Below are 27227 nucleotides of genomic sequence, written 5' to 3'. Positions count from 1 at the left end.
GACTAGCCAAAGAGAAGCCCTCAGAAGGCTTGTGACCGCATTCAGCTAGAACAAAGGCTGCCACCACTGTGCTGCCATGTGGTGTGGCAGTCTTGGACATTAGTCAGGCTGTTACATGGACGTCCCTCCACAAGATCATAAAGCACCACTGCCTGGATAGCCAGGTCTGGTGGGATGAGCGTTTCGGCCAATCTGTCATGCCGGATTTTCTGATATGAGCCATCCCTAAGACCCACCACCTGGAATGCTACTGCTTTGGTATCTATTCACAAGGCGAGGAATCTTCAGTTAGAAGTCTCTATCAGATGAACAAGTTACACGCCTTCGGTAATGCCTTTTCTGGTAGAGACTCTATCTAACCACAGATTCATTACCGAGCCGCCCTGCTCCCCATTCTCTGGAAAGGCTCTTTTTAGTCAATTAAAAAGATTCCAGCCTGAAAGTCTACACTCTGCCATATTCTCATTCAACGGCTCCGTGTCCGTCTCCATGGAGAGAGATCAGAAAGAAACTGACCTCAGCACTCTGAGGTGATGCATATATAGGTGAAAAACATAGAAACCTTCTCAGGGGTCTCACTGATATCTGGTCCTTTTAAACCAACTAAGAAGAAATTGGCACAGAAGCTGAAATATAAAAAGGATGCATTTATTCACCTCAGATGAGGGAGACTACGTCACACAGAAGCCTTAGCAACTGAATGAGGCAGTCTCAAGAGTACAGAAAACTAGGGCCTTATATATGCTTAGGGTTACGTAGTCAGCATAAGACCAAGGGGCACTCCTGGCTCATGTAAGCATGGAAAATGCCTAATATGGGCCTGCAAGATCTGCTTGCTCAACAAAGTGGGAGGAGAGTTACTTCTCCATACAGCAGCAAAAATAGCCTGACAGTTATACTAGAGAAGCAGGTGCATTCTACTAGCTAGGCCCTTCTGAGCATGTGCAAGGCTCTGAAGAGGGAAACATGGCGAGCACATGGCTAACTAAAATGGCTGCCAAAATACAAAATGGCTTTCATCTCATGCTAACAAATCCCTGCAATATTTAACATAGGGGCTCCGATGTCATGTCTTGGGCGGTACAGACCGGTGAGAAGCCTCACAATGCTGCTTGTTCACGCATAAGAGAATTGCTACAAAAGATCCTGATTCAAGTCTAGCATCAGTGGAAACTCACAAGGTGAGGAACCTATGATTTAATAGAGTCTCTACTAGAAACAGCGTTTTGCGAAGGTAAATAACTTTTTTGGCATGAAGGCATTGTCCCTACACCTCCATCTTCACTAGAAGTTGAGGAAGATGTATTTTTTAACTCACATTCATCCCCTCCAACTCAAAAGTTTCCCTTTGCTTTGTAATGTTTATAGTGCTAGTCACCTTTCTCAAACAGCATACATTCACTATAATTCACCGGTAAACGTGGTATTTTGCAATGCCCATCAACTTAAGGCACTTTCAGCTCCAAAAAATAAAATGGCAAGCAAAGATTTGATTTCATTATTTTACCTTTCACTTTTTTTCTATATGGATACTAGGAAAATTGTTTCTCACAGATTAGCTGTCAATGAATTACTAATGGCATTTTCTTGTATATTGCTTTAGATGAACAAGAAAGACACAATGAGAAGGAAACATTTAGCATCTGCCCTACTCGTGGAATACTTGAAGCACATGTGACCCACCTTTCAGCTAGCAAAGAAGCCTTATTGATCACGTTTAACGCAAGGTAACATGTTACCTTTTGTAATTGATCATTGCGTTTAACTGGATATTTGGTGATAACAAATTATGTTTTTCAGAAATCATACCTTACAATTCATAACTAAAACTGAGTATTGGTGAATCTAACTATCCTCTGAGACAGGAGTTTAGTCTCCTGGGTAAGTCAATGACCCTGTCCCTTCTCTGGGGTACTGTGTTCAAGATCTGTTGTGGCAAACCAATGGCTATTTGAGCGATTGCACTGTCTTGACTGTGGTAAATTTCTAGATTACTTTGAATTTCTTCAACCGGAGGAAACAATCCAACCAGATGAGTAGAATGGAATCCTTTGGAGACCTGACTCTTGTTGTACGAGAAAAAGAATCAATGACATTTAGAGTTTGCCTGGTAACCGAGGCCAACCTGAGGCATTCCCACTGCTGAGGTTCCACAAGGTGGCTGTTCATACCCTTTATATAGGCCACATCATACAGTATACTAACTTCCTAATTCATAGAGCTGTGGAAATAAACAAACAATGTGTGGATTCTGTTTCAGATTCTAAGTTGGGCACAAAGTACTCGTTTACATGTAGTATATCCCTGAGCAAATCCCTTTAGGCTCTTGCAGGTAAGTGAGGAAATATTCAGTTTTAACATGATGTGAATCCAAAACTTGCTCCTCTTTCTGACAGAAGGTAAAATTCAAGGGGGGGGGATGGAATACAGGATTTGATAATTGTATTTTGCATGTGTTTTTACTTCCCAATAATTCTGAGCAGGTTGGTGTGAGGGACAAATCTGCTTGTCCCCCTTTACCTCAAACCAGCAAGAAGGGTGATGTCCATGGGTAGTGTCCAGCTCCTTTAGGAGCTCTTAGTGACACTTCAACAGATCTCAATGAAATATGTTGAATTGAGTTTTCAGGGTTTGTATGACACCTTCATGAAGGTATCTCTCCTCAACCCAGTGAGATAAATTTGTAAAAAGCTGTTTAGACCTTTTTAACCTTGGACTGAGACTCTAAGTCACTGAGTTGAAAATTGTATCTTTTTTTTGCTTCATTTAAATTTTGACTTGCAGCTGTTGGCCAGAGTGCAGTTTAAAACCGGCATGCTGAACATTGTATTGCAAGCATGGAAGGAAGAAATCACCACTTGCATAGCATGAATCCTCTATGAAGGAAAGTAGTGCTCAGTGAGCATCCAAGACAAGGTCCCGTGACCTTTAGATTCATGAATGGGCTGAAAGTTAAAAAAAGTAATGAAAGCAAACCCTTTTCAATCTAAGTCATTTAAAAGGATTCATTGAAACAACATATAGGTGGTGTGCAATGTTTTAACAAGATTTTAAAAGTATACAGTCAATGGGCATTCATCGCACAAGGCCAAATTTACACGAAAATGTGCTGTGTTGGTTAGAAGGACACCATTAATTTTGGAGTGTTGCTTTTGATTAGTGACATTTCATCATTGATACAAATCTTTAATTTTTGTCTTCACATACTGTCTTCCAATCTATCAAGCTTTATAAAGTGCGGCTAAGCACCCGATAAGGTATCCAGGCACTTGCCGGTCCTGGAGACATATTCGAACAGCCAGGTCTTGAGGGCCATTTGGAATTCTGGAAGTGAGGTGATGGACTGGAGGTGGGTGGATAGGCTGTTCCAGGTTTTTGCTGCTATGTGTGAGAAGGATCATCCTCCATTTCTGCTTCAGTAGATGTGGGGAGTTTGGGCAAGTGAGAGGAGGTGGAGCGTAGTTTTCTCGATGGTTGGGGGATGTTCAGATGGTGGTTAATATGGGCGGATCCTTGGTTGTGTAGAGCCTTGGTGGACTGCTCATTCACTATGCACTTGGCTGAATGTTAATCCCACAAGTTGTAATTAAGCATTCCTTCTAAATCTCCCACTTTGGCTTAGCCACTAGAGGTGCCTCTGCCCCAGTCACAAAGTTTCCTTAAAGAGTTATCTGGTAGCACATGCGACGAATCATAGACTACCTGTCATGATATTTGAGAACTCTTAAGATAGTAAGATAGTAGGCTTCTGATCATTGGTTCAGTTAACTTTCTTGGAGGTTAGACAATTCCATACTTAGAACAGAATGTTTTTTAATGTCTGGAAGCCAGAATTCTTTCATGATTAAAATTGGGAGTAACTACTTTCCTTAAAAAAAAAAAAAAAAAAAGAGTAGTAGTTATGGGAGCACCAATCTCACTGTGAGAACAATCAATGGGTCGAGGGACCAGGAGAAATGGTCCACTACGGTAAAAACTACTGGTTAAACACGTTTAAGTATATTCTTTACTATGAGTTTTGGCGGTAGCTAAAATCAGACTTAAATGTTTTAATATCATTGCTATTTTGCACAGGGTAGGGTTCTTTGAGGGGAAAGATAAATGATGGAATGATCTAAAATGATAAATATTTGTTTGACAGCCCCAAGTGCGTTCAACCTGTAGTGTAGTTCCTATTATCCCAATAGGCTCTGCGCATTGGAATAATATCTTCAGTGGTATAGACGTAGGACAGAGGTTAACTAGGTCTTCTACTGTCGATATTAGACTTAAAGTTTAATGTTTGCCAGCTAGCTCAGAGTTCACTAGAAACTTTCTCGAATAGACAAGGAGGAGTTTAACCTCCCTGGATAGACAAGAAGGGATTTAGTTTCTGACAACCATAGAACATGACAACTTTGCTCTCCCCTAATCAAGAGTGTATCTCTAGAGTCGTGTGAAAACAAAAGACAACTTATTTTACTCAGTCAGTTCAGTGCATTCTTAGTTTCACCAGATTGTAGAGAAAAGGAAGAGACGGGCTTGTTCAATAAAAAGATGTTATTTATTGATCAGTCTCTTTTCTCATACAAGAGAAATGAATCGCTATTGTTGCAATACTTATAGTTAAGTAAAGTGCATACAGTAATAACAGAATTATAAAATAATACTGTAAACGCATTGATATGGTTTCTTAGCCATATGATACTTAAAATGGATAAAATAGATACATACATATATACATTGACTAATCGTACTCAACTGGTGCTTCTAACTACGCCTACCCCAATGTACCTGACCTAAGCCTAATACGTGGGCGGGAGTAGATAAGTAGCAGTTTAAGTTAAGTTTGCTTTGCCAAGGGTCTGCTTCAAGAATTCTCTGCAAGGGGTTATTCAGTTCAGTACCTGGGATTTAGAAGGCTGGAGGGCTGGTATCTCTATCTCAGGTCTTGATATCCCAGCTGCCTGCAAGGGCGGCTTGGAAGCGCCGGAGCTGGATTTCTCGGCAGGAGAAAAGGCAGCGTCTCTCTCTCAGCGCGTCAGAAAGGAGGGGCAGCGTCTGTGGGCTTCGCTGTCAGCTGGGCTCCTCGGCAAGTCTCGCTGCTCCAATCTTGTCACCACCTCGTGTGTTTGCTTAAGGCAATGTCGGTATTATTTATACCTGAAAGGTGCCGGGATTGACGTCAATAAGGATGTCATACGAACTGGTCGTTCGCACATTCTTTACTGAAGTTCTCGGCTAAATCAAAACAATGGCTGCGGGGATTTCCCAGGTCGTGGTAGGTTTGATTTGTTTTGAGAACACCGTATGCCTATTAGGGGGCTGGAGAAATAGTGCTTGCCTAATGAGATGGCATGCGCTATGACCTAATCAGATAACGGGCTTCTGTGCCGTTGTGTGGCTAATTAGATAACGGGTTTCTGTGCAGTTGAATGGCTGCTAGTTAATTATTAACCAGACAAGGGTCAGAAATAGGGGGATCGATACAGTACCCATAATAAATACATCACACCCACTCCACGTAATCTATGTCCATATTTACAAATCTAGGCATAGTAAACAAAACTAGTAGTGCATGTGTATACCGAACCACCCCAAAATACAATCAAATGCATTTTGAAATTGGAAATGTGAAATACACGAAAAGATGAGTATAGTTACTATATGCACTTCAAGCAGTATAATAATGCTAAATCTAAACGCATATTTTGAAGTCAGCATGAATGAAATGCGGAAATTACACATGAAATGGCTCTTAATACAGAAGAAAAAGTCGAGACCATCTCATCACAAAAATCATAATACTTGTGAACATGCTAGAGGGTAGCTAATGTCTCTAGAGTAGCTAAAAATAGAAATTTTGTTCTCTAAGAATAGTTTTACTTTAAGCAGAAGATAAGTGTCCCAAAAAATCGTAAATATTTTTGGAAATGGATGGGGAAAAAATGTCTTGCTCTCCGCAAAAACTAGTGAGAAAATTTCTTATTGCTTTATTTTCAAAGTTGAAGGCCAAATACAGGGTGTATGGAACGCCGTGTGCTAGTTTGTTCAAAGTCATTCTTTCTGCTCTGGTGAAAACATCATATTGTTGAGACTTTCGAAAAAACTGTCAACTGCTTCTTGTGAAAGTTCCACTAACTCGGAAAAATTTTGTAACATGCATTCATGAGCATGATTGCCTTCATTGATGTTTCGATCAGCATAGCTGACAGAAGGTCGTACCTGATTGATGCTGCTTTCATCTTGTACTTCACTACTCTTCAATCGCAGTGGTGAAGTCTCCACGAATGCCGTCATCAGGATTGGTAGCCGCTGGGGACAGCACAATGCATGAGCCGTTACCGGACCCAACAAAGTCTCTGCGTCCATTGGCACATCCGATTGTAGTGTCAGACAGGTGTCCAACACGCATTCTTCGCCGCATAGCAAGCACCTTAATACAGGCATAACACAACTTTGCCACATCGGTCTAAATGAAAGAAACCAAGTCATGTTTAAATCTCGTAGCCGTGCTAGTCCAAGGACTTTAGTTATGCGGTCTCGGTAGCCAATAGCTCGGATTGTTTCTTCCATTGTCGCTGGTGTCTTGTCTGTGACGTGGTTTGCCATAGCGAAGTAACAGGATCAAAAATAGGATGCCTGCCACTAGTCCCAAAAGGAGAGGAAGTCCTCCAAAGATGGAATGGACAAAATCAGGAAAAATACCCAGGATGGCTTTGAATGGGGTTAAAGCTCCCGAAAACACTGTCTTAAATACACTCGCGATTCCACTTGTATCAGAAATATTTAAGATTTCGCTCAGTATTTCTGCGAAATGTATGGGGGAATTGGTTGATAACAGTGAATGAATCTCAGCCGTTGTCCTTGCAACTTGGAGATCATACGTTTCTTTTGATGACGTTAACTGGGTTGGCGTCTGTAGGAGCACAGTCTTCATTCTGCTTAAAGTATCAATTCGAATAGAAGAAATTTTCAAACTGGGCCATAACCTTGCCTCCCTGTCTCGTGCATCGTTTGGGAACAATACTCGTTCACAGCACATGACCTTCGTAGTCACGGTTATGAGATAAGGTTTTCCGGGCAGCAGACTGCAACATCTGCGATCAACAATTAGAATGTAACTCCCGTTCGAGAGTCTCCTAAAGAATGGTTCTATTTGTGTTGCAGGTGTGCCTTGCTGGTGACATGAAAGGTTATTTGAAGTCCCTTCACATGCTCCATGCAAACTAATACCCTGACACAGAAGTGTACCGCTTAGTGACCTTTCACAATTATTGCCACTAAGGAACACACTTTGTCCTTTATTACTAACACATGCGTGTGTATAGGGCAAGTTCCATGTTGACTTAATGTATCCTTTACCCAACCTTTCATACTGGCCTGCCTGTATATATTTTTGGCAGTATTGAAACTGGAAAGTTGTTATCGGAATATTTATTATCCCATGTATTATCCATTCAATGACAGGTCGTTCTGACATTGTCAATGGTAATCTCTCAAGCTTTTCAATGCTCAGAATTGTATAGTCAGCACCCTTCTGTGCCAAACTGATTTGTTTATCAGTAAGGTTAAAGATATTAAATAGTGACGTTGTGTTGATTAAACGCCAAGGCACATAGCCTGAACGCAGATTTTGTAACGTCCAGCCAAGTTGTACAATAGAACGCAATTGGGACTGACCGTGTTGTAACATCAGTAAGTCTTGCGATATTATATCGATTGCTGAAGACACAATACTGTCCAGTGAATATATTCTGGAGGACAGAGTCATTAACCCATTGTCCACAACAGAAAGTGATTTTTCCAAATTAATACGGTCAATTTCCCGTATTTTTTCTGCTGTCTCAATTTGAGTTACTTTCCAAGCTTCATTGTAAGCTGCATATATAGAGGCCGCTATGAAACGTTTTTGACGCTGTTTGCGTGGTCCCATAATCAAATCACGCAAGTCAGCACCTTCTTGAAGTAAAGTTAGGTGTTGCTTAATTTCTGCCAGTGTGGATGTTTGTAGCTATTGAAGGCAGAGCTTGCCCACACTGTAAGTAGTTACTATCCCTGGATGTTGTCTTTGGGAATATCTAGGGTCTGGCCTGGTCAATTTGAACCCCTGTATTTTGTTCAGGAATCTGTTTTGACAGTTATTAGTGTCTGTGGGCCAGATCAACCATTGTTTCCAATCAGGATGTGTTCTGTTTTGGTTTAAAATATGGTTCACGTCTATCTCAACATCTATAGTGCTATTACTGTTCGTTGTTGGCTTTGGAATAGACGGTTTGTTTAAGTCTTTGATTTTGGCTAAGCCAAGACAGGTAGTTTGTTGAATAGTGTCATTCAAAAATATAATTTGTTCTGGGATCATGCAGGCTCTGAACAATGATTCTATACCTTGTACTTGCCAATCTTTTGTACCCCAAACAGTTTTTGTTTCAATGTTATTATTCCAGAATTCAAAACCAAATGTATTCATTTGCTCAAAAAATGAATCTGAATATATCAATTTTGTGTTTGTAAGCATGGTCTTCATACCTGTCTTATTTGACAATTTGAAATAAAATGTTTCTGCATTACTTGTGTTAAACCCTGAAAAGTATGAATATTTATCATAAAATGTTTTAGAACTACCCTTTGGAGGAGTAGCAAAATGTTCCCATTGGTTGTAATTTAAAACATTTCTAGGTTGTGCAGATTTATGGAGATAATGGTTACCATAGTGGTTATAGCAGAACATTTGATCATAATTAGACGAACCCTGCAAATAATCATGTTCTGTAAATTTAGCAGACATTACTAGGTCAGACATCATATCATTAATACTTTCAAAGTCCCAATCATCAGCAAATGTGCTTGGTTTTACAAAGTCAATTAGCGAGATCTTAAATTGGTGTGGATACTTCAGGATTTCAACCGGGCCATAGATTTCATAATCAGTATTGTCCCATGCTACACCGCCTGGTATAGGATTGGCTGTGAAGTTTACTGAAGAAAGTTCTCTTTTCTTGACGTGTGAAGATGTGTGTGGTTTAAGGACCAAGTTGATTTTCTGGCTTGCTGTGTCCATTTTAGCATATTTTCCCTCAATGAAATGTCCCAAGCATAGTACCATGATGAGCCAAAGTATGAGGATAAATGCACCTAATGTCACCCAAATTTCAATCCATGGAGAAGTCAGATAGGTTCTCTTTAGTTGATGAAAAAGTTCCTTTGCTTTGTCTTTAAAAGTTTTTGTTGATGGCTGTACTTCTGGTTCGCTTTGTTCTTCTGAAGAATCATCGAAGTTGATGAAGTAGCCGGATGCCGTTCTGTCAATTGTTCCAATTGCTTCTGGATTACTTCTTGCTTTTGGCTTTTGCTTTGTTTCATTAGAAAAGTCTGTAGTTACATCATCGTAGGTTGTTGTTTCTTGTTGAAAAGCTTTTATTTGGGTTTTAAGAGGTTCAAGTTCCATTGCTTTGTTGCATAGTCCTTGTTGTTTCACTGTCGATTGTCCAAATGTGATCAGTCTTTCAGTTTGAACCTCTGTCGATGTAGCAAACTTTGGTGTTCTGCTACTTCTTGGGAGTCCACTTGGCCTACTATTTGTTATCGGCCACATGATTGTGGTTTAACCAGGTCGATGGATATGACTCGGTTCTCCTTTTTACCAGCAAGGGGCGGTAGTACTACTGATCTTGTCCCGTTGATAGACAAGACAGGAACTGCTTTTCTGTAAGAAGGCCCAAATTCCTTCTTTACCGCGATCTTTTCTCTGACCAGATCCCTGACTTTTGGAATCCAGACAGGCCTTGCTGGGACAGGTGGTTTTTCTTCAGTGGTTGTTGGCTGCTGTTTCAACTTTATGTTGCTCAGGTCTTTTCTTGTTTCATTTAAGTCCTGTAAAATAGCCAAGCGATCTTTGATGTCAAAGCATTTTTCTTTAACCACTGAAGTCTGACTATCTAAGTCCTGGATTAACATTCTAGTCCCAAACAATAGTTCGTACGGACTGAGTCCTTTCAGAGAATTTCTTGACAGGTTATTTAGACTACGTTGGACACTTATTAAATGTTTGACCCACCCAGCTCCTGAACCTAATACCTTTGCTGTTATAGATTGCTTTATGTCACGGTTTTTTCTTTCTACGATTCCGTTTCCCTCAGGATGAAATGGACAAGAGTACCGCAATGCAATGCCCATGCTGGTCATGGCCTCCCTATAAGCTCGAGAGCTAAAAGCAGGACCCTGGTCAGAATGTAGCATGCCAATTGCGTATGTGCCGATAAAGACTCGCAAATCTTTTATAACAGTTCTGGCGTCAGCCGATCGCTGGGGCCACATCCATATGAATCTCGTGCATGAATCCACTGCGACCATGATATATTTATAGTTACCATCCCTTTGTAAGGGACCACAGTGGTCCAGGTAAACACAGGCTAATGGTTTATCTGAGATTAGAAGGGGCGTCTGTGCTGGTCGTTTCACTGTTGATACTTTCATTCTTTGACATATTTCACATTCTAGAACATAGTTCCTTGTCTGTCGTCTCATTTGTGGCCACCAGTATCTCTGTTTTAATAATGATACTGTGGCTGAAACGCCAGCATGTACAGAAGCAAGCCCTTCGTGTGCCGCTATGATGAGTCCTAACCTATGTTCCATGTTTGGAATTGCCCTATCCCCCACTCCAGGGATTCGAGCAAACGGAACATTATTTGCATCAGTTATGTATGAGTACTTTACTGGAAAGCCTTTCGGGAGTGTTTCTATCGCATCTTTTACTGTAGCGCTGACAGCCTGTAATATTTTGCTGTCTATTTTTTTTTTTGACCGAGTGATGGCAGCTACGGAAGCCGTTTGCACAGCCGCCTTCGCGGCCTCATCAGCCAATGAATTCCCTGCAACGTGAACGCCATCACGTTGATGACTCAGTGTATGTATCACGTGAGTCTTTTGTAGTTCCTTTTGCAAAAGAACTACTTGTTCCCAAAGCATTTTATGCTTGATTGTGCCCCCTTTGGCATTTTTAAAACCGTTCTGAACCCAGATCTGCAAGTATTCATTGTAAGATTGGACGCAGTAATATGAATCGCACACTATGAGTGTGGGGAATTCTCGATCGGTATTTTCAAGCGCCATCTTGAATGCCAGTAGTTCTGCTCTTTGAGCTGTACAGTCTCCTAGAGATTGCGTTTTAGTGACCACTGGTTTAAATTTTCCTTCGTGCCAGCGACCTTTAACAATCGCGCACGCAGCACTGTAAGCTTGCTTACCCCCCACTGCGGGTTGTGCTGATCCGTCTGTATATATTATACAGCCGTAATGTTCTAGAGGCAGAATTCCGGTCGTCGGAGGACATTCGAATTCATATTGGAGAATCTCTTGTGTTTTTAAATTGGGATCAAATTCGTATGCCACGTCTGTTGCAGCAAGAGAATTAGCCCATTGTATCCATCTCGGATGGAGTGCTTTAGCATTCGGAATGCTTGCCTTTGTTACCGCCTCCAGGGCTGGTATCGGTGTCACGATGATTATTCGTTTACCTTGTGCTAGGGCTCGTTCTTTTGCTACTGCAGTCTGTACCGCGGTTAGAATTTTTTCCGTTGGGGTAAATTTCATTTCAGCTTTTGTGTACAAGTGTGATTTGTATGCAATTGGTACCTTCTCTCCTTCATTAGAGGTCAGGTATGTGAATCCGCATCTTCCTGAGATGACTCGAATCACAAGGTTGCGTGTGTTGTCACGTGTTTGTAATTTTGTTTTAACTAACATATCTGTTTGTAAAGATCTCAAAATTTCTGTGTGTTTTTGAGTCCAATTGATTCTTTTAAAATCTGGTTTTATGAGATCATAGAGAGGTTTAATTCTCTCTGCATAATTTATAATGTAAGTTCTTCCGAAATTTAGGAAACCTAGAATTGATTGTAAGTTTTTTAGTGTTCTAGGTGCTTGGACTACAGCACATTTCTCTAGGAAATTGTCAGCCAGGCTTTTGCCTTCACTTGATAGTTCATATCCTAAAAACAGGACAGTTAGATGGGCAATTCTTGACTTTTTAAAGTTGAATTTGTAACCCTCTGCTGCGAACCCAAGTATTATGGTGTTCACTCTCTTCAAGTGAGTATCCAAGTCATCATCTGTTAGATAGATGTCGTCGACATAAGATAATGCCTCATCATCATATATTTGTAGTAACTCTGTTACTCTTGCTGAGAATAATCCTGGGCTGTTCTTAAACCCCTGGGGCAAACGACAGAATTTTTTTTGCGCGCCATTTATTGAGAACGCGGTCAAATATCTGCTCTCTGGTGCTATATTTTGACAGAAGAATCCATTAGAGATGTCTAATGTTGTTTTGTATTTTTTGCGCACTATGTTATTCATTAGTGCAGCACTATGCGAATTTTGTACTGCAAAGGTTTTGCAACATGAGTTAAGGTGTCTGTAGTCCAAAACAAGACGATATGAATTGTCTGGTTTGGAGACAGGAAACAAAGGATTATTCATTTGTGAGGTGCAAGTTTCAATCACCCCCTGGTATTCAAGTTGATCTAGGATCTCTTTTACCCATTTTTTTGCTTCTTGCTTAATTGGGTACTGCCTCTGAGCAGTAGGTTGTGATTTTAACTGGATTTTGTGAGGAGGAGAGTCCTCATCCCATCCTACATGGTTTTTATATAATGCAGGAGCTTGGGCTACTGCCCACTTTCTTGCAAGTGTATATTTTTTATGAATTGGAATATGATTTGAGAAGGCAGGCATAATTATTTCTTCGCCATGAGGGCACTCCCTGACAAACTCTGGTGGCCAGTCTCTGTCAGCTAGAAGGATATGATAGCCCTTGGAGGGATTATCCCAAAAGAGACCCCTTATTTTTCTAGTCTTATCCCCCTCTATACGCAATGTTATTTCATATATTTTATGAGGTTTGCTAACTCTGGTATCTGCAGTTTCCACTGGAATGTATTCATTTGTGTCCACTGTCTCCAGATGATTCATAAGGATCTTGCGAGCTATGCTCACTTCTGCTGCGCTGTCTAGCATTGTCTGAGCCCAATCTCCGTTTTTCAGCTGTGTCCTCAGTATTCTCGGCATGGTTGATTACTTTAATACTGGCTACCTTCTTTTTTGGAAACTGTAATTTTTTATTTTGATGAGCAGGTTCCTTGTCTTTGGACTTGACGTGCTCTTCCCTGTGCTCTGATCGTCCTCTTCTTTCCGATTTCTGCGAGGAAGTCTGAAAAGATTGAGAGGGACGTGTATCAATATCTTTATCTATCAGGTTTCTTCAGATTATCCCTATTTCTAAGGTTGTATTTTTTCTCAGAGGGCTCCCTTTGGGGAGACTTGTGTCCTTGGTCCGGAGATCTTTCTCTCCGCCGAGGAGACCTTCCTCTGGACTGGAATCTTTTTTCTTTAGGAGTGGATTGTTTATTTCCATCCCAGCTCTTTTTTTGAGTGTTTAGATTATTTTTAATAAATACTTTTTCAGGTTTTTCAATAAGTTGGGGTTTCACCGGTTTTCCACCCAAACTATCTCTTCCTAGTTCTTCATAGGATTTTTCTATGATTCTGGCAATTTCAAATGGTTGGTCTGCTATATCTGTCTCTTTCAACCTCTGGAGGATCGCCACATTTGCTGCTTCTCCCTTTATATTGGCTAATAATATTGCCGAGACCTGTTTGAAGTCTTTTAGTAGTTTCATACCAAGAGTTAAAGCAGGTTCTGGACCGTATTCATCTTGAATTTGTTTTAGCACATCTGGTATTACTGACATGGATGGAACACCATGTGTTTTTGTGTAAATGGAAGCAAAGACTGTACCCCAAGTGTCACAGTCCTCCACATGTGGTGCGATTCCCATTGAAAGACAGATAGTCAGAATCCTGTGTTTCTCAACCGGGGTGGTATCTGGAAATACCGCCTCTATTTGAGTGATTTTTTGTGCTAACCAGAATGGAATTTGTTCCCGTTTTGCGGGTACTTTACCTAGACAGGACTGTATGTTCTGTGGTGTAATTTTATTTGTGTTCCCCTGGTGAGGGATCAGCTGTGGAAATTTAATAGCTGTTGAAGTCCGCATTACATATTGGACTAATTGTCTATGTATTTTAATTAATTGTTTTAGCTGTGCTAAAAGATCTGGTGCAGACATTTCTTCAATGTCTGGATGTGGTGTGTATCCGGCTAGGACCGGCCACGTTGCTCCTGGCCTACCTAGTGGACCGAGCCTGGTGATATGATTATTATGTTTTAGGGCGCCATTAAACCAGAGCAGGTGCTCTTGGTATTTGAGTGGTATTTCCACCTCCTCGAAAGGAGTGTACTCATTAGGAGGTTCCTCTATTTTGTAATAGTGGAAGTCCTTTGTTACAGCCTTTGCTGCTGGAAAGTTTATCCATGAATAGAATACCTCTGTCTGCCGATATTCGTGTGCCTCAATTACGAATATGACTGTACCAACTCTCGGTGTCAGCCCATTTTCTATAAGTTTTAAAGTTATAGATTTCCTTATGTTGACCGGGATGAGTATTGCTTCCGGGTCTTGCTGTAGGAGACTATTGTCAGCCGCTAGGAGTTGAGCTGCTATTCTAACTGTCTCCCTTTCTTCTTCTTCAGCTTGTGACATTCTAATGTCAAGAAAGTTATTTTATTTATTTGCAGATCAGGTTTCTATGGAAACAAAGATTAGATGCACAATATTTTGGAACAGTGTATCCTTCAACGTTGAATAAACCAAGAACCATACATAGGAGTCTCCTCCTACTAAGTTTGGCGGATTTAACCTTTCACCCACTCCAGACGTCTTTGGAGTATTATGGGGAAAAAGGGGTCTGTGTGAAAAAGCACGACTGAGTTACTCTAATGTCTTACGTTAGATTTATCGCCTATCCAAACCGTTGGGCGCCATGTAGTGTAGTTCCTATTATCCCAATAGGCTCTGCGCATTGGAATAATATCTTCAGTAGTATAGACGTAGGACAGGGGTTAACTAGGTCTTCTACTGTCGATATTAGACTTAAAGTTTAATGTTTGCCAGCTAGCTCAGAGTTCACTAGAAACTTTCTCGAATAGACAAGGAGGAGTTTAACCTCCCTGGATAGACAAGAAGGGATTTCGTTTCTGACAACCATAGAACATGACAACTTTGCTCTCCCCTAATCAAGAGTGTATCTCTAGAGTCGTGTGAAAACAAAAGACAGCTTATTTTACTCAGTCAGTTCAGTGCATTCTTAGTTTCACCAGATTGTAGAGAAAAGGAAGAGACAGGCGTGTTCAATAAAAAGATGTTATTTATTGATCAGTCTCTTTTCTCATACAAGAGAAATGAATCGCTATTGTTGCAATACTTATAGTTAAGTAAAGTGCATACAGTAATAACAGAATTATAAAATAATACTGTAAAAGCATTGATATGGTTTCTTAGCCATATGATACTTAAAATGGATAAAATAGATACATACATATATACATTGACTAATCGTACTCAACTGGTGCTTCTAACTACGCCTACCCCAATGTACCTGACCTAAGCCTAATACGTGGGCGGGAGTAGATAAATAGCAGTTTAAGTTAAGTTTGCTTTGCCAAGGGTCTGCTTCAAGAATTCTCTGCAAGGGGTTATTCAGTTCAGTACCTGGGATTTAGAAGGCTGGAGGGCTGGTATCTCTATCTCAGGTCTTGATATCCCAGCTGCCTGCGAGGGCGGCTTGGAAGCGGCGGAGCTGGATTTCTCGGCAGGAAAAAAGGCAGCGTCTCTCTCTCAGCGCGTCAGAAAGGAGGGGCAGCGTCTGTGGGCTTCGCTGTCAGCTGGGCTCCTCGGCAAGTCTCGCTGCTCCAATCTTGTCACCACCTCGTGTGTTTGCTTAAGGCAATGTCGGTATTATTTATACCTGAAAGGTGCCGGGATTGACGTAAGGATGGACATAAATACGTCAATAAGGATGTCATACGAACTGGTCGTTCGCACATTCTTTACTGAAGTTCTCGGCTAAATCAAAACAATGGCTGTGGGGATTTCCCAGGTCGTGGTAGGTTTGATTTGTTTTGAGAACACCGTATGCCTATTAGGGGGCTGGAGAAATAGTGCTTGCCTAATGAGATGGCATGCGCTATGACCTAATCAGATAACGGGCTTCTGTGCCGTTGTGTGGCTAATTAGATAACGGGTTTCTGTGCAGTTGAATGGCTGCTAGTTAATTATTAACCAGACAAGGGTCAGAAATAGGGGGATCGATACAGTACCCATAATAAATACATCACAAACCTATTTCGAACATGAATAGACTTTAAATTACAAAATGATTCTTCAATTCAATAATTTTGTTTCCTTAAAATCCTACTTAACAGTTTGTTCAACAAATCATTATAATATTAACATCATCGGTTTCCTCACTCCCTACCTACTGGCCTGTGACCTTGGCCTTGCACTGATCATTGATCTGTCGTGTTTAGTAAATTTCTCAAAATCAGTTCAAATTCATAGAACAGACTTACATTAACAGCATCATCTATGGAACACTATATTCTTCTCACAAAAACAAGACTTTATTAGCATGGACCAAGCATCTGACCTGAATTTGTACTTTTGTTAGGTGTCTGATATGCCGATGAATAGTTATAAGATGATTAAAGGCTTGGTGTCAAATAATGCTAATATTTGGAGAGATTTAATCAAAAAGCCCTTTGCACTTGTCAAAAAGGCACAATGCTAGTTTAGGATACCTTGTCTACACCAGTAGTGTAATGCTAAATGATGGGGGTCCCCTGAGTCGCCCATATCTCACAAATTGTCAGGCTGAATGTGGGCTCACCTGAAAGATTGCCCCTCCACCCCTCCCCCCCCCCGGTAACGCAGGGGTTACAGGGGCCTGCATTACGTACGTTCCTGATCTGCACCAAATAATCTATTTTTTAGCTCGTTCTCATACAATAAAGTCCTACCAAAGCCATAGGATTAGGCCTCATAAAAATGCCAGAATGTTATGATGTCTGCCATACATTTCTAAAAGAATTATGTATCATAATGATGTGTTAAAAAGCAGGTTTTATCTCTTACGCTTCGAAATAGAAATATTTTCTTTATTTCTCCCGCTCTAGAGATCATTTCCTAAATGTAGTTTACTTGTTCTTGCATTAAAATCTAGCTTTTAATGTACCCAGTTATTTTGCTATTATGCACCCTAGTACCGGATGGAATAAATTCATTTACCGTTGAAAAGACTATCATTCACAAATTTACAAGCTTTGTGTCCTCTAACGAGTGAGCTTTATTGCACCGGGGCCAGATGTACTAAAGCATTTTCTTTTTGCAAACCATGCAGTTCGATAAATCACAGGGTTTGCAACAAGAAAACGTGGTATCTTGTTACCTAATATCTAAATGGGTTAAGGAAATCATAAGGAATCGCTGTTTGTTAGGGGCATGTTTAAGCCATCCCTTCCAAATTGTGATTTCTCGTTGTATTTATTAGCTTTTGTGACTAAAATGCAGCTGCAAAACATAAATATTTTGCTGTCACCTCAAAGGAGGTGGTACCCAATGGCAAACCGGATGGGGGACCCAAGGAACACCTTCCCTTTTGTGAATGGCCCAAAAACATTTTTATTTTTAGGTCTAGCCTAGGCAGCGCATCTTCGAGACGTGCCGCATCTACTGTATGAGCTTTCTTCACTCCGATCGCTTTTCATTCGTTCCTTGTGCCTTTCTAAATTCCTTGCTTTTCATTAGTGAAACATTGCTATTTGTCCTGCCTTTTGGTGTGCTGTTCCCTTCCATGGACACTGCCCCTGTTACATGCCCCCCTACTCTTTTGGTTACTTATGTCCTTTTTGGAGCACTCTTTTTCTTTTTCTTGAGGCAAGCCCATCCTCATCAGTTGTGTCTTAGACTCACATGGTCGAGCTGCCGCCACCCCCGTCAAGTGCATCAGTTCGCAGCCATACTCAACGCTATACCACAGCCCTCTGGCTGGCTCTTCCTCGTCGCCGCCTACCCAGTAGCTGCCTGTGTCACTGCTGAACTGCACGGCCAAGTGTGTGGCTAAAAGCTGGGTCTTTGAGCAGGTAGAGGAGCGCTTTAGCCCATCCCGAGCCCATGCAGTACAGTATTGTCTACTGGAGCTTTTCCCATTCCGAGAGGCAGATATGCATGTACTCCTCCTTTGTATAAACACTCCGGTCAATAGCACCTAACGCTGCTGCAGATTTACCCCAAGCAGCACTTCAAGTGTCATCCCACACCCCCTTCACTGTATCTTTTCCTGCTGGCCATTTGTTATTTTCAGCGCATTATTTTCTATTATTTCCTTGGCTCGTCAATTTACAATGTTGAGTTGTTTGGCCTTCCGAATAGAATGCGCTCAGCTGATGGCATATTTAGTTTACAAACGCACAGATTCCCTTGATTCCCTCAGCTTTTGTGTTAGGAATATTGTGTTTTTTTGGCTTTTCTAACAAAATGTGCCTAGCTGTTGGCATTTATAGTTTACACACATACTCGCAATCTTGTGTTTCCCTCGATTTCCTTGGCTCGTTTTCTTTGTTTCTGCTCATCTCTTCCTCTTTTCTCGTCACGTTTGCTGTGTAGACAATGACCGAGATCAAATGTCAGAGGTTTCTAAGGGCACCTGTTTGTGCCTAAACCCCCTCCCATTTGCTGCTTGTGTTCTTGTTTCTCCCTTAGGTAATAAAGTTGCAAACGTGAGACTGATCCATACTTTGTTAACTGTCTTAATCACAGGTTTTTTCTAATGAATCAGATCCCTGTTTAAAGCGCTATTTGCTCTGCACTGTAAAACGTTTTCTATTTAAACTTGCTGCAAGTGTCTCACGTCTGGCAATTCATGTATTAAATGGTTTTTGGAAGGAAATGTGTTTAGCTGTCAATAGAACTGAAGCAAAAGCCTATAACACTTTAAATAAGTACTTCTTAATACAGTGTGATAATGTGGCTAGTAGCTTCCACGTACAGTAAATGTTGTAGCACCCAGAATACTGTGCTGGATGGCTAAATAATTATGAGGTCCCAAAGGCGAGACCTTTTGGCTATACCAGTGCTTGTTCTGGAGCAGACAGTGGTACAAGGGCGTACCGCTAACGCCTAAAAAAAAATAGTTTTACAAACTTTTCTCTCTTTTTTTTATAGACGCATCCCTTTTTAGGATCGAGGGACCGTCGCACTGCGAAGCAGTTGGCGGAGTCCCGAAGATTTTATGTTTTGGAGTTAGGGGGCTTGGAACCCGCCCCTCTTCTCCATTGGCTGGCTTCCTAAACGGAGGCCAGCCATTGGAGGAGAGGAGTGTCACTCCCGTTAGGCCCGGTCATTTTCAGATTCGGGGGCGTGTTTTTTTGTCTTCTTTCTTCCTGTGACGTCATCCGTCACTCAAACATAAAAACACGCCCCCGATTCCGAAAATTTCTGAGCTTTGAGGCAGCAATTTCTGCCCGAAGCTCGCCATGATGGTGGACGCGACTCCCTAGCGCTCTGCTTCTCATCCCAATCGCCTTTCGCCTTTGCGTCCCCTCCCCCCCCGCTCGCCCGGACCACCCCGCAATCTGCGGCACTCTTGCTTCGGAGCGCCGCTCCCTTTGCAGCCCCACCACAGGAATCCCCTGCGGAGATCTCAGAGGGGCCTCAGACCGCACCGCTCCATTTGCAGCCTCCACCACTGGAAAAGACACAGAGACCTCTGGCATCGCCTCTCCCAGCCTGCTCCTCACTGCAGCCCCCACCACTGGAAACGACAGGCTGGGAGCTCACAGAAGCCTCTGACATCGCCTCTCCCCGCCTGCTCGTCCTTTCAGCCCCCACCGCTGGAATTCGAAGCCGGGACCTCTCGAGGCCTCTGACGTCGCCTCTCCCCGCATTTTGCTCAGCAGCTCAAGAACCTAAAGCATAGGACGGTCAGGTGTATTTTCATCCCATCCTTAAGCATTCTAGTCCCTTGATACATTTCCACCGTAATAACGAATCACAATTCACAAATGTGGGCAGCTTTTTGTTCAGGTTTATTTTCATCCCATCCTTAAACATTCTAGTACCTGCGACTTGCAGAGAAGCATGTTCACTGTTCACGTTGCATCCCCACTTTAAAATGGGGTTACCTACTTTTCTTTGTAAACCTGAAGGTGCTTGAAGGCGATGCCTGATCATGTATGGCTATTTACAGGACGGCAGTCAATGGGTCTTTCTAATTTCGAGGCTGGTTAAGGTAGAACGCGCCAATTCACTTGTTTTCCACTCCACGTGTTATGTTTTATTTCCTGGCCTGTCCTCAGGGCCTCTGCTAGCTGACGGCCTTGACTGCAGTGATTAGTTCGAGCATGTATGACATTGAAGCCTGGTCTAATAATGTTGAGTGAAGTGCAGTCAGCGCCAGGCCTGGGCATTAATGCCCGCTGCTCTTTTGTAAATGAAAAATCCAGGGGCCCTGAGCAGTGCGGGTGCTGAAAGTGCGCTGTGCTGTGAACACCAATTACATAAAGGATGAAATGTTTTGAATTATAAGATTGGATTGCTTTTCCACTAATTTCCTCTCTTGAGTCTCTTGGCCAAGACTTGGGGTCGATTCAGATTTTCATTGGCGTGAAAAGAAACACGAGACACCCGAGCTTCGGGCATTATGTAAAATGTTTCTGCAACAGATCCCAGCAACAAAGGCGCTTTATTAATTCATGTAGCCTGTGACAGAGAGGAAGATTGGATTCTGCGGTTCACCATCAAAAAGATGTTCTCTTTAAAGATACGTGTGTTTCCATCTGCTAAGCCAAATGTTCAGTAAGATGATTATTTGCCTTCGTCAGTGTATATTACATTTATAAGGTTTGCTTTCTGGATTCTCCTGCCCTTGGCTTGCAAGTATAAATGCCAAAACAACGGTTACATGTTTCTGTGAGGCAAATGCGAGATATTGCGACTGGATGAAACCACATCCTGTGCAAACATAAGAGTGATAATTGAATTTAGCACTGAATTTACACCCAATATCTAGAAAACAATGTTTAATGAACGATTAAGCTATTGGCATTGTAAATGACAATGCCATTTATTTAACAATTAAACTATTGGCAATGTAAATGACAATGCCATTTATTTATGATTTAAAAAAAAAAAATGCCATGAGCAATGCCAATAGCTCTACCTTTAATAATGCCGAGACCATTGCATTGTAAATGCTTGTTCCTTTAGGGAATGTGGGCAACATTGTAAAAACAATTGCTGTATTTAAAAGCAATCACAGACGTGGTCTGTTCTCATTCTAGCAGGGCACCATCCCTGTGATGGTATTGAATCGTAGTCAGACGCAAATGACCTACCTCATGTATATTCATAAAATAGGTCACATTGCGAGCCACAGTCATTTGGTATTTTCTGAACCCGACCTATGAGCACAAAGGTTGGTTTGAAAAATGCTATTGGATTTGCTAAAAGTCGGTGCCATATCACGACCACTTTTAGTGGTCATTCCACATACATCTGACCCTAAGTGTAATTGGTGACGAATTACAAAGATAAGGAAGCTTGAAAGGGCTGCCCCACTTGTTGTTGCGATAAATGAGTAGAGAAAGTGCTTTGCAAACACAGTTTGTCGCGAACCCTTAAAATGATACCGTAAACCGAGAGGATGATATCTCATTTGCAGAGGGAGGGGAAGCTGACACTGAGCAACAGTTTTCACCTTGTGATGGGTGACTACTGGCATATCCTGGGGGCCACTGCACGCTCCCTCCTTGTCATTCTTTGAATGTTTGCTTTCATTTTTAAATGCCAATTCAATCTTCTAAAAAAAGTGGCTGCTTTAAAAACGAAATTTAAGGAATGCAAATGCATGAATGGAGGTCTGCTGTCCCTCACTGGCCTCCATCCCTGCATTAGCAGGGGCTCGTAAGCTTACTCCTGTCTTGGGAAAATAAATTAATTTATTGTTTTGCCACCACACATTATTCAATTCAAAATACTTTATTCGGTTAAAAAGACAAAAATAACCATAAAAGTAGCATATAGAAAATACAGTTTACACAGGGAGTCATGTAATCATTTTTTAAAATACCTATGTACAATAAGGGGGTTAATTCATCAAAATCGATTTACGACATTTAAAAATAGATTTAAAAAATTCACCCATTGAGGCTACCATAAAAACAGTTTCCAGTTTCTGGCACTCTAAAAACGCTAAGCGACATCTTCGTAAATTTAAGTCTTTAAGAATCGGGATGATACATTTCTTTCGCGCAAAGGTATAAAATTTACAAAAAAATAAAATATGAATATCAGACTGTGGGGAAACATCATCACATGGGCAAAAGGGTAGTTCTTTCAACCAGCAATTCATCACGGGAAAAGACAAGACTCTAAAAACAATATTGAGTCTAAACCGGGTTAAAAGGAAACGTTCATGATTGGACATATATAGGGACAGGTATGGCTGTAATTTATCTCCGCATAAAATATCCTGATGGGCAGAGACAGTCTTTTTCCTTGCCTCCTCTAAATGTCTTTTATCCCTGAGATGAGCAATACACAGATTTTTCAAGTCTCTTCTCGATATGTATGCCATAGTTGGTGGGTCCTCAAAGTATTGAACACAGTTCATTTCACTGAGAAAGTCCTTGACATAACATATCCATTTAGAATCATTGATATTGTCCAGTCCTAAAACGTCCTTTAAAATAGCCCGATTAACCAAACATTCATCATTTGTCCACACCCTGTGCCATAGGAGGATGGGTTGAATCTTAATAGTATCAGTAACATAAATTACTCCCAACTCAACATGGCAAATCATAGTTGCAGTACTTTCAGGTACGGACAGGATGTGGCGTAAGAATTTATTTTCCATGGTTTGGATTTTGCTAATGTTAGAGTAACCCCACAGCCCTGATCCACCACACATTAACATTTGCATCAGTTCAAAGCTCAAAGCAGAAATTAACTTGAAAAAAGTCACCACTAAATTCCTTTATTACATCGGACTAGTACTTTCCCCCAATAATCATCCACTATGTTTAATTTCTTCTCATCCTTCAGTCATTTGAATTCAACTTTACCATTCCAGAAGCTTGTAACCTTACTTTTTTCAATGTCACTAGTTAATACATGTACATAGTCGTGCCTGCCACATTACCCTCTTGAAAGTATACTGCCTAAAAAGTCTTAGGTTTTACAGACAGTCCTGAAGAGAAATGTATGACATTTTCAGTACTTCAAAGTCTGACAAAAGTAGCGAGTGGTAATATTTCTCCACCGCATCAAACTTGCAGGGGTCCCCAGCTCATAATTAATGCTACAAGGAAGAAAGAAAGATGGGTTAACAGAAAAGGTAAAGAAGGATGGGTGGATGAGTGGGTGAAAGGATAGATGGATGAGTGGGTGGAAGGATGAGTGGGTAAAAGGATAGTGGGGATGGATGGTGAGTGGGTGAAAGGATGAGCAGATGAGTGGTGAAGAAATGGTGAGGGAAAGGATGAATACGTTAAAGGATGGATGGGTGAAAATGGATGTATGGGTCAAATGATTGATGGCTAAATGTGTGAAAGGATTGACAGATGCACGGATGTGTGGATGAATGAGTGGATGAAAGTATGAGTGTGTGAAATGATGATTGGGTGGGTGAAAGGATGAGTAGGTGAGAGGATGAGTGGGAGTTGGATGGGAGGGTGAAACAATGGTTGGATGAGCGGGTGGATTGGTGAAAAAATGGCAGACTAAATGGGAATCTGAGATGATGGATGGGTGGAAGGATGGAAGATTAAATGGGAATCTGAGATGATGGATGGGTGGAAGGATGGAAGATTAAATGGGAATCTGAGATGATGGATGGGTGGAAGGATGGAAGATTAAATGGGAATCTGAGATGATGGATGGGTGTAAGGATGGAAGATTAAATGGAAATCTGAGAGGATGGATGGGTGGAAGGATGGAAGATTAAATGGAAATCTGAGAGGATGATGGGTGTAAGGATGGAAGATTAAATGGAAATCTGAGATGATGGATGGGTGTAAGGATGGAAGATTAAATGGAAATCTGAGAGGATGGATGGGTGGAAGGATGGAAGATTAAATGGAAATCTGAGAGGATGGATGGGTGGAAGGATGGAAGATTAAATGGAAATCTGAGAGGATGGATGGGTGTAAGGATGGAAGATTAAATGGAAATCTGAGAGGATGGATGGGTGGAAGGATGGAAGATTAAATGGAAATCTGAGAGGATGGATGGGTGGAAGGATGGAAGATTAAATGGAAATCTGAGAGGATGGATGGGTGGAAGGATGGAATATTAAATGGAAATCTGAGAGGATGGGTCCGTGGCTGAAAGGATGGCAGAGTGATTGGAAATCTGAGAGGAATGATAAATGGGTGAAAGGATGACAGAGTAAATAGAAATCTGATAGGAAGGCTGGATGGCACAGTAAATGGAAATCTAAAAGGATGGATGCGTGGGTGAAAGCATGGAAGAGTAAAAGGAAATCTGAGGGGATAGATGGATGGATAAATAGTTGGATGAAAGGAAGGCAGAGTAAATAAAAACTGAGGGAATTCATGGATAGATGGGTGGGTAGGTGGGTGGCTGAAAGAATGGCAGAGTAAATGGAAATATGAGAGGATAGCTAGATGGGTGAAAGGATGGCATTGTAGATGGAAATCTGAGAAGATGGATATATATGGATGAGTAAAAGGATGGAAGAGTAAATAGAAATCTGAGAGGATGTTTGCATGGGTGAAAGAATGGCAGAGTGAATATGAACCTGATAGGATGGCTAGACAAAAGAATGGCAGAGTAAATGGAAATTTGAGAAATGGAGGGATAACAGGATCAATTGATGGATTAAAGGCTTTATTGATGGATGGGTAAGTCAAATGAAGGGTGGCTAGATGCATGGACGGATCAATGCATAGGCGATGGATGTGTGAATAGATGGATGGAAAGGCCAATGGATGAATAAAATGGTCAAAGAATGAATGTTGACAATGTAAAGGTGAAATAGTAGATATCAGCAGGTAGATGGAAGGGCAAAAGGATGAATAGATGGATAGATGCTTGGATAGAAAAAACAAAGGAGGTCTTTTAGGGAGCGTCAGGCTCACTAACCTTGGTTCAAAATGGAGGGCATTTAAATTTTCTGGCTATTCCCATGAGCACTTGTAAGACCACGTTGTCCCTCCTAACTGCTTTGTGGGCTAGATGTGAGGCGTCCTCTCGCCCAAGCAGACCAGAGATCAGCCTCCTGCCCTCTTCCGTATCTGAGCCTTTCCCTCTGAAGCATTCACACGGTGCAGCTCTGCTTATAACGCTCCGCAGCAGCATGGTCCATGGTGTCTTCTTTTTGGCCTTCAAATGTCCAACAGATAAAACTGAAGCACTGCTTATGTTGCTATTATATCACCAGAGGCATAGAAGCAGCACAAGGTAATGATATATGTACAACGCAGTTTCTTCCAGATTAAGATCATTTAGAGTGTAATTTTTTTTACTACATCATGATGACAACAGCCAGTATTTAGAATTTCTTCAGGTTTGCATGCTTGATTAATCGCTTGCTAATTTTTAACACTTTCTTCTCCTTTCAGGGATGCAATCGAATATGAGACGCAGGTGACATTTCACGGCATGCTTGGAGAGCAGCCCTGCAGGCTAAGTATTCAAGGCCGAGGCTCCTTTGATGAGAAATACGAGGCTTTGCGTAGCCCTTAGTGATGGGCGGTGTCTACAGATACACATCTGCCACACAGACTATTGATATCATGCTGTCTACATCACTGGCTTCTCTGAATTGGTTAATATGCTTACAAATGCAGAAAAATCCAGAGCAAAGAAAAACACCTTATGTTCTGTACATTTTATAATGAATATATCAATGTAAAAAATCTATTGTACTATGTAAACTTTTGCAGATTGCACAATAAAAAAAAAGTCAAACCGCATTTTAGCGTTATTTATATAGTTATGTGGTAATTTGGTAAAGTCCTATATCTAGCCTTCCGTTACTTCTTGGTGCCCAGGCTGGTACAGAAGAGCCATGTGGTGCAGAAGGGGGAGATTCAAGTTTGGTAGTAAAACCGCCAAATTCACACATCCAGTAAATACCGATTCCACTGGGTTCAGTAAATAACGTGCGTTAAATAACACTGATTGTGAGTGTTTACCGTGTACACGGAATTGGTATTTACTGCATGTGTTAAATATGAGTGCTATATACTGCACCTGATAAATAACACATGCACAAAACATAAGGAAGTGCCCAATAATCACAAACAGAAACCTTCCAAACTTCCATCAGTGTAAGGAAGTACAAGTTTATAGATTTTGAGCTGGAAGTCCTGCCCAAGGAGGTGTTACGACATTGTTAGAGCTGAATATGATTTAATAACATACGTATTTGATATTTTGAGTATTGTGAAACAACAACACTACACTAGCATAGCTGTATTTTTCCTATGCTTGACGCAATTAGGCCCGACTATGACACAACCCCATTTTCTTTTCTAATGCAGCCACCATATTGTGTGTGTTTTCATTCTTCTGTACACCGCACATAACCAAAATGTGTACTTGTAATGCTCTGTGTTGACATACAGTTCTCAAATAAATAAGTCGGAAGCCTTTGCCACACAGGCTTTCTCTGCCAGCAGCCATTCACTTGTATGACTTCCATTATTTTGTTGCTAATTTGTACTGTGGATCCCCCTCCGCCCTTTGGTTCTCTCAGAATCTACAGGATCTGAAATTAGAGTGCAAGAGGCTGGAGCGTCTCTGGAGAAATGGATACAGCCTGACTAATAAAAAAGCCTACAAAAATAGTCTTATCGACTATAAAAAAAAACAATTCAGGAAGCATAAAAAACCTATTTCTCACAACATTTCCTGTGTATTCGTATTTGTATCCCATGCTTGCTCTTTCCCTCATATTACTGCAAGTACGGTATAATGTGTCACGCTACTGATTATGTATAATCATCTCTGATCACTGTAATGAATGCACTCTGATATCCGCAAGGATCTTGTTCGCGCTCTATAAACCCTTCAAAATAAAATTAATAAATAAATAAAACAGATTGCTGGTGAAAAATATTCAGTAAAGGAACTGTTTAGAACAGTGTCTAATCTCACGACTCCCCCTGAACATAATACTCATAGTAGTCCAGAATTCTGTGACTCTCTACCTTCTTTTTTTCTAAACAAAGTTGAAATTATTTTTGCCTCTTTTTGCCACAATCAAGATGAGACTAGTATTGAGGCATTCAGGGCCAATGAAACACACCACCCCCCTAC

At 41.2% G+C, this 27227-nt stretch overlaps 1 protein-coding gene across 2 annotated transcripts in view; it reads left to right on the top strand.

Annotated features, from left to right (window-relative positions):
- DLEC1 (DLEC1 cilia and flagella associated protein) overlaps positions 1-25872 on the top strand; it is a 691969-nt gene extending 666097 nt beyond the window's left edge. For both annotated transcript variants that reach the window (XM_078665272.1, XM_078665271.1), the window contains 2 exons: positions 1604-1727; positions 25526-25872. In XM_078665272.1, the coding sequence (XP_078521398.1) occupies positions 1604-1727; positions 25526-25649 (248 nt within the window). In that variant the 3' untranslated portion in view covers positions 25650-25872. The remainder of the gene's footprint in view (positions 1-1603; positions 1728-25525) is intronic.
- The last annotated feature ends 1355 nt before the right edge of the window (positions 25873-27227 follow it).

This window comes from Lissotriton helveticus, chromosome 10 (assembly GCF_964261635.1).
Source record: "Lissotriton helveticus chromosome 10, aLisHel1.1, whole genome shotgun sequence".
NCBI classification, from domain to species: domain Eukaryota; kingdom Metazoa; phylum Chordata; class Amphibia; order Caudata; family Salamandridae; genus Lissotriton; species Lissotriton helveticus.
This window is presented reverse-complemented; position numbering and strand designations above follow the sequence as displayed.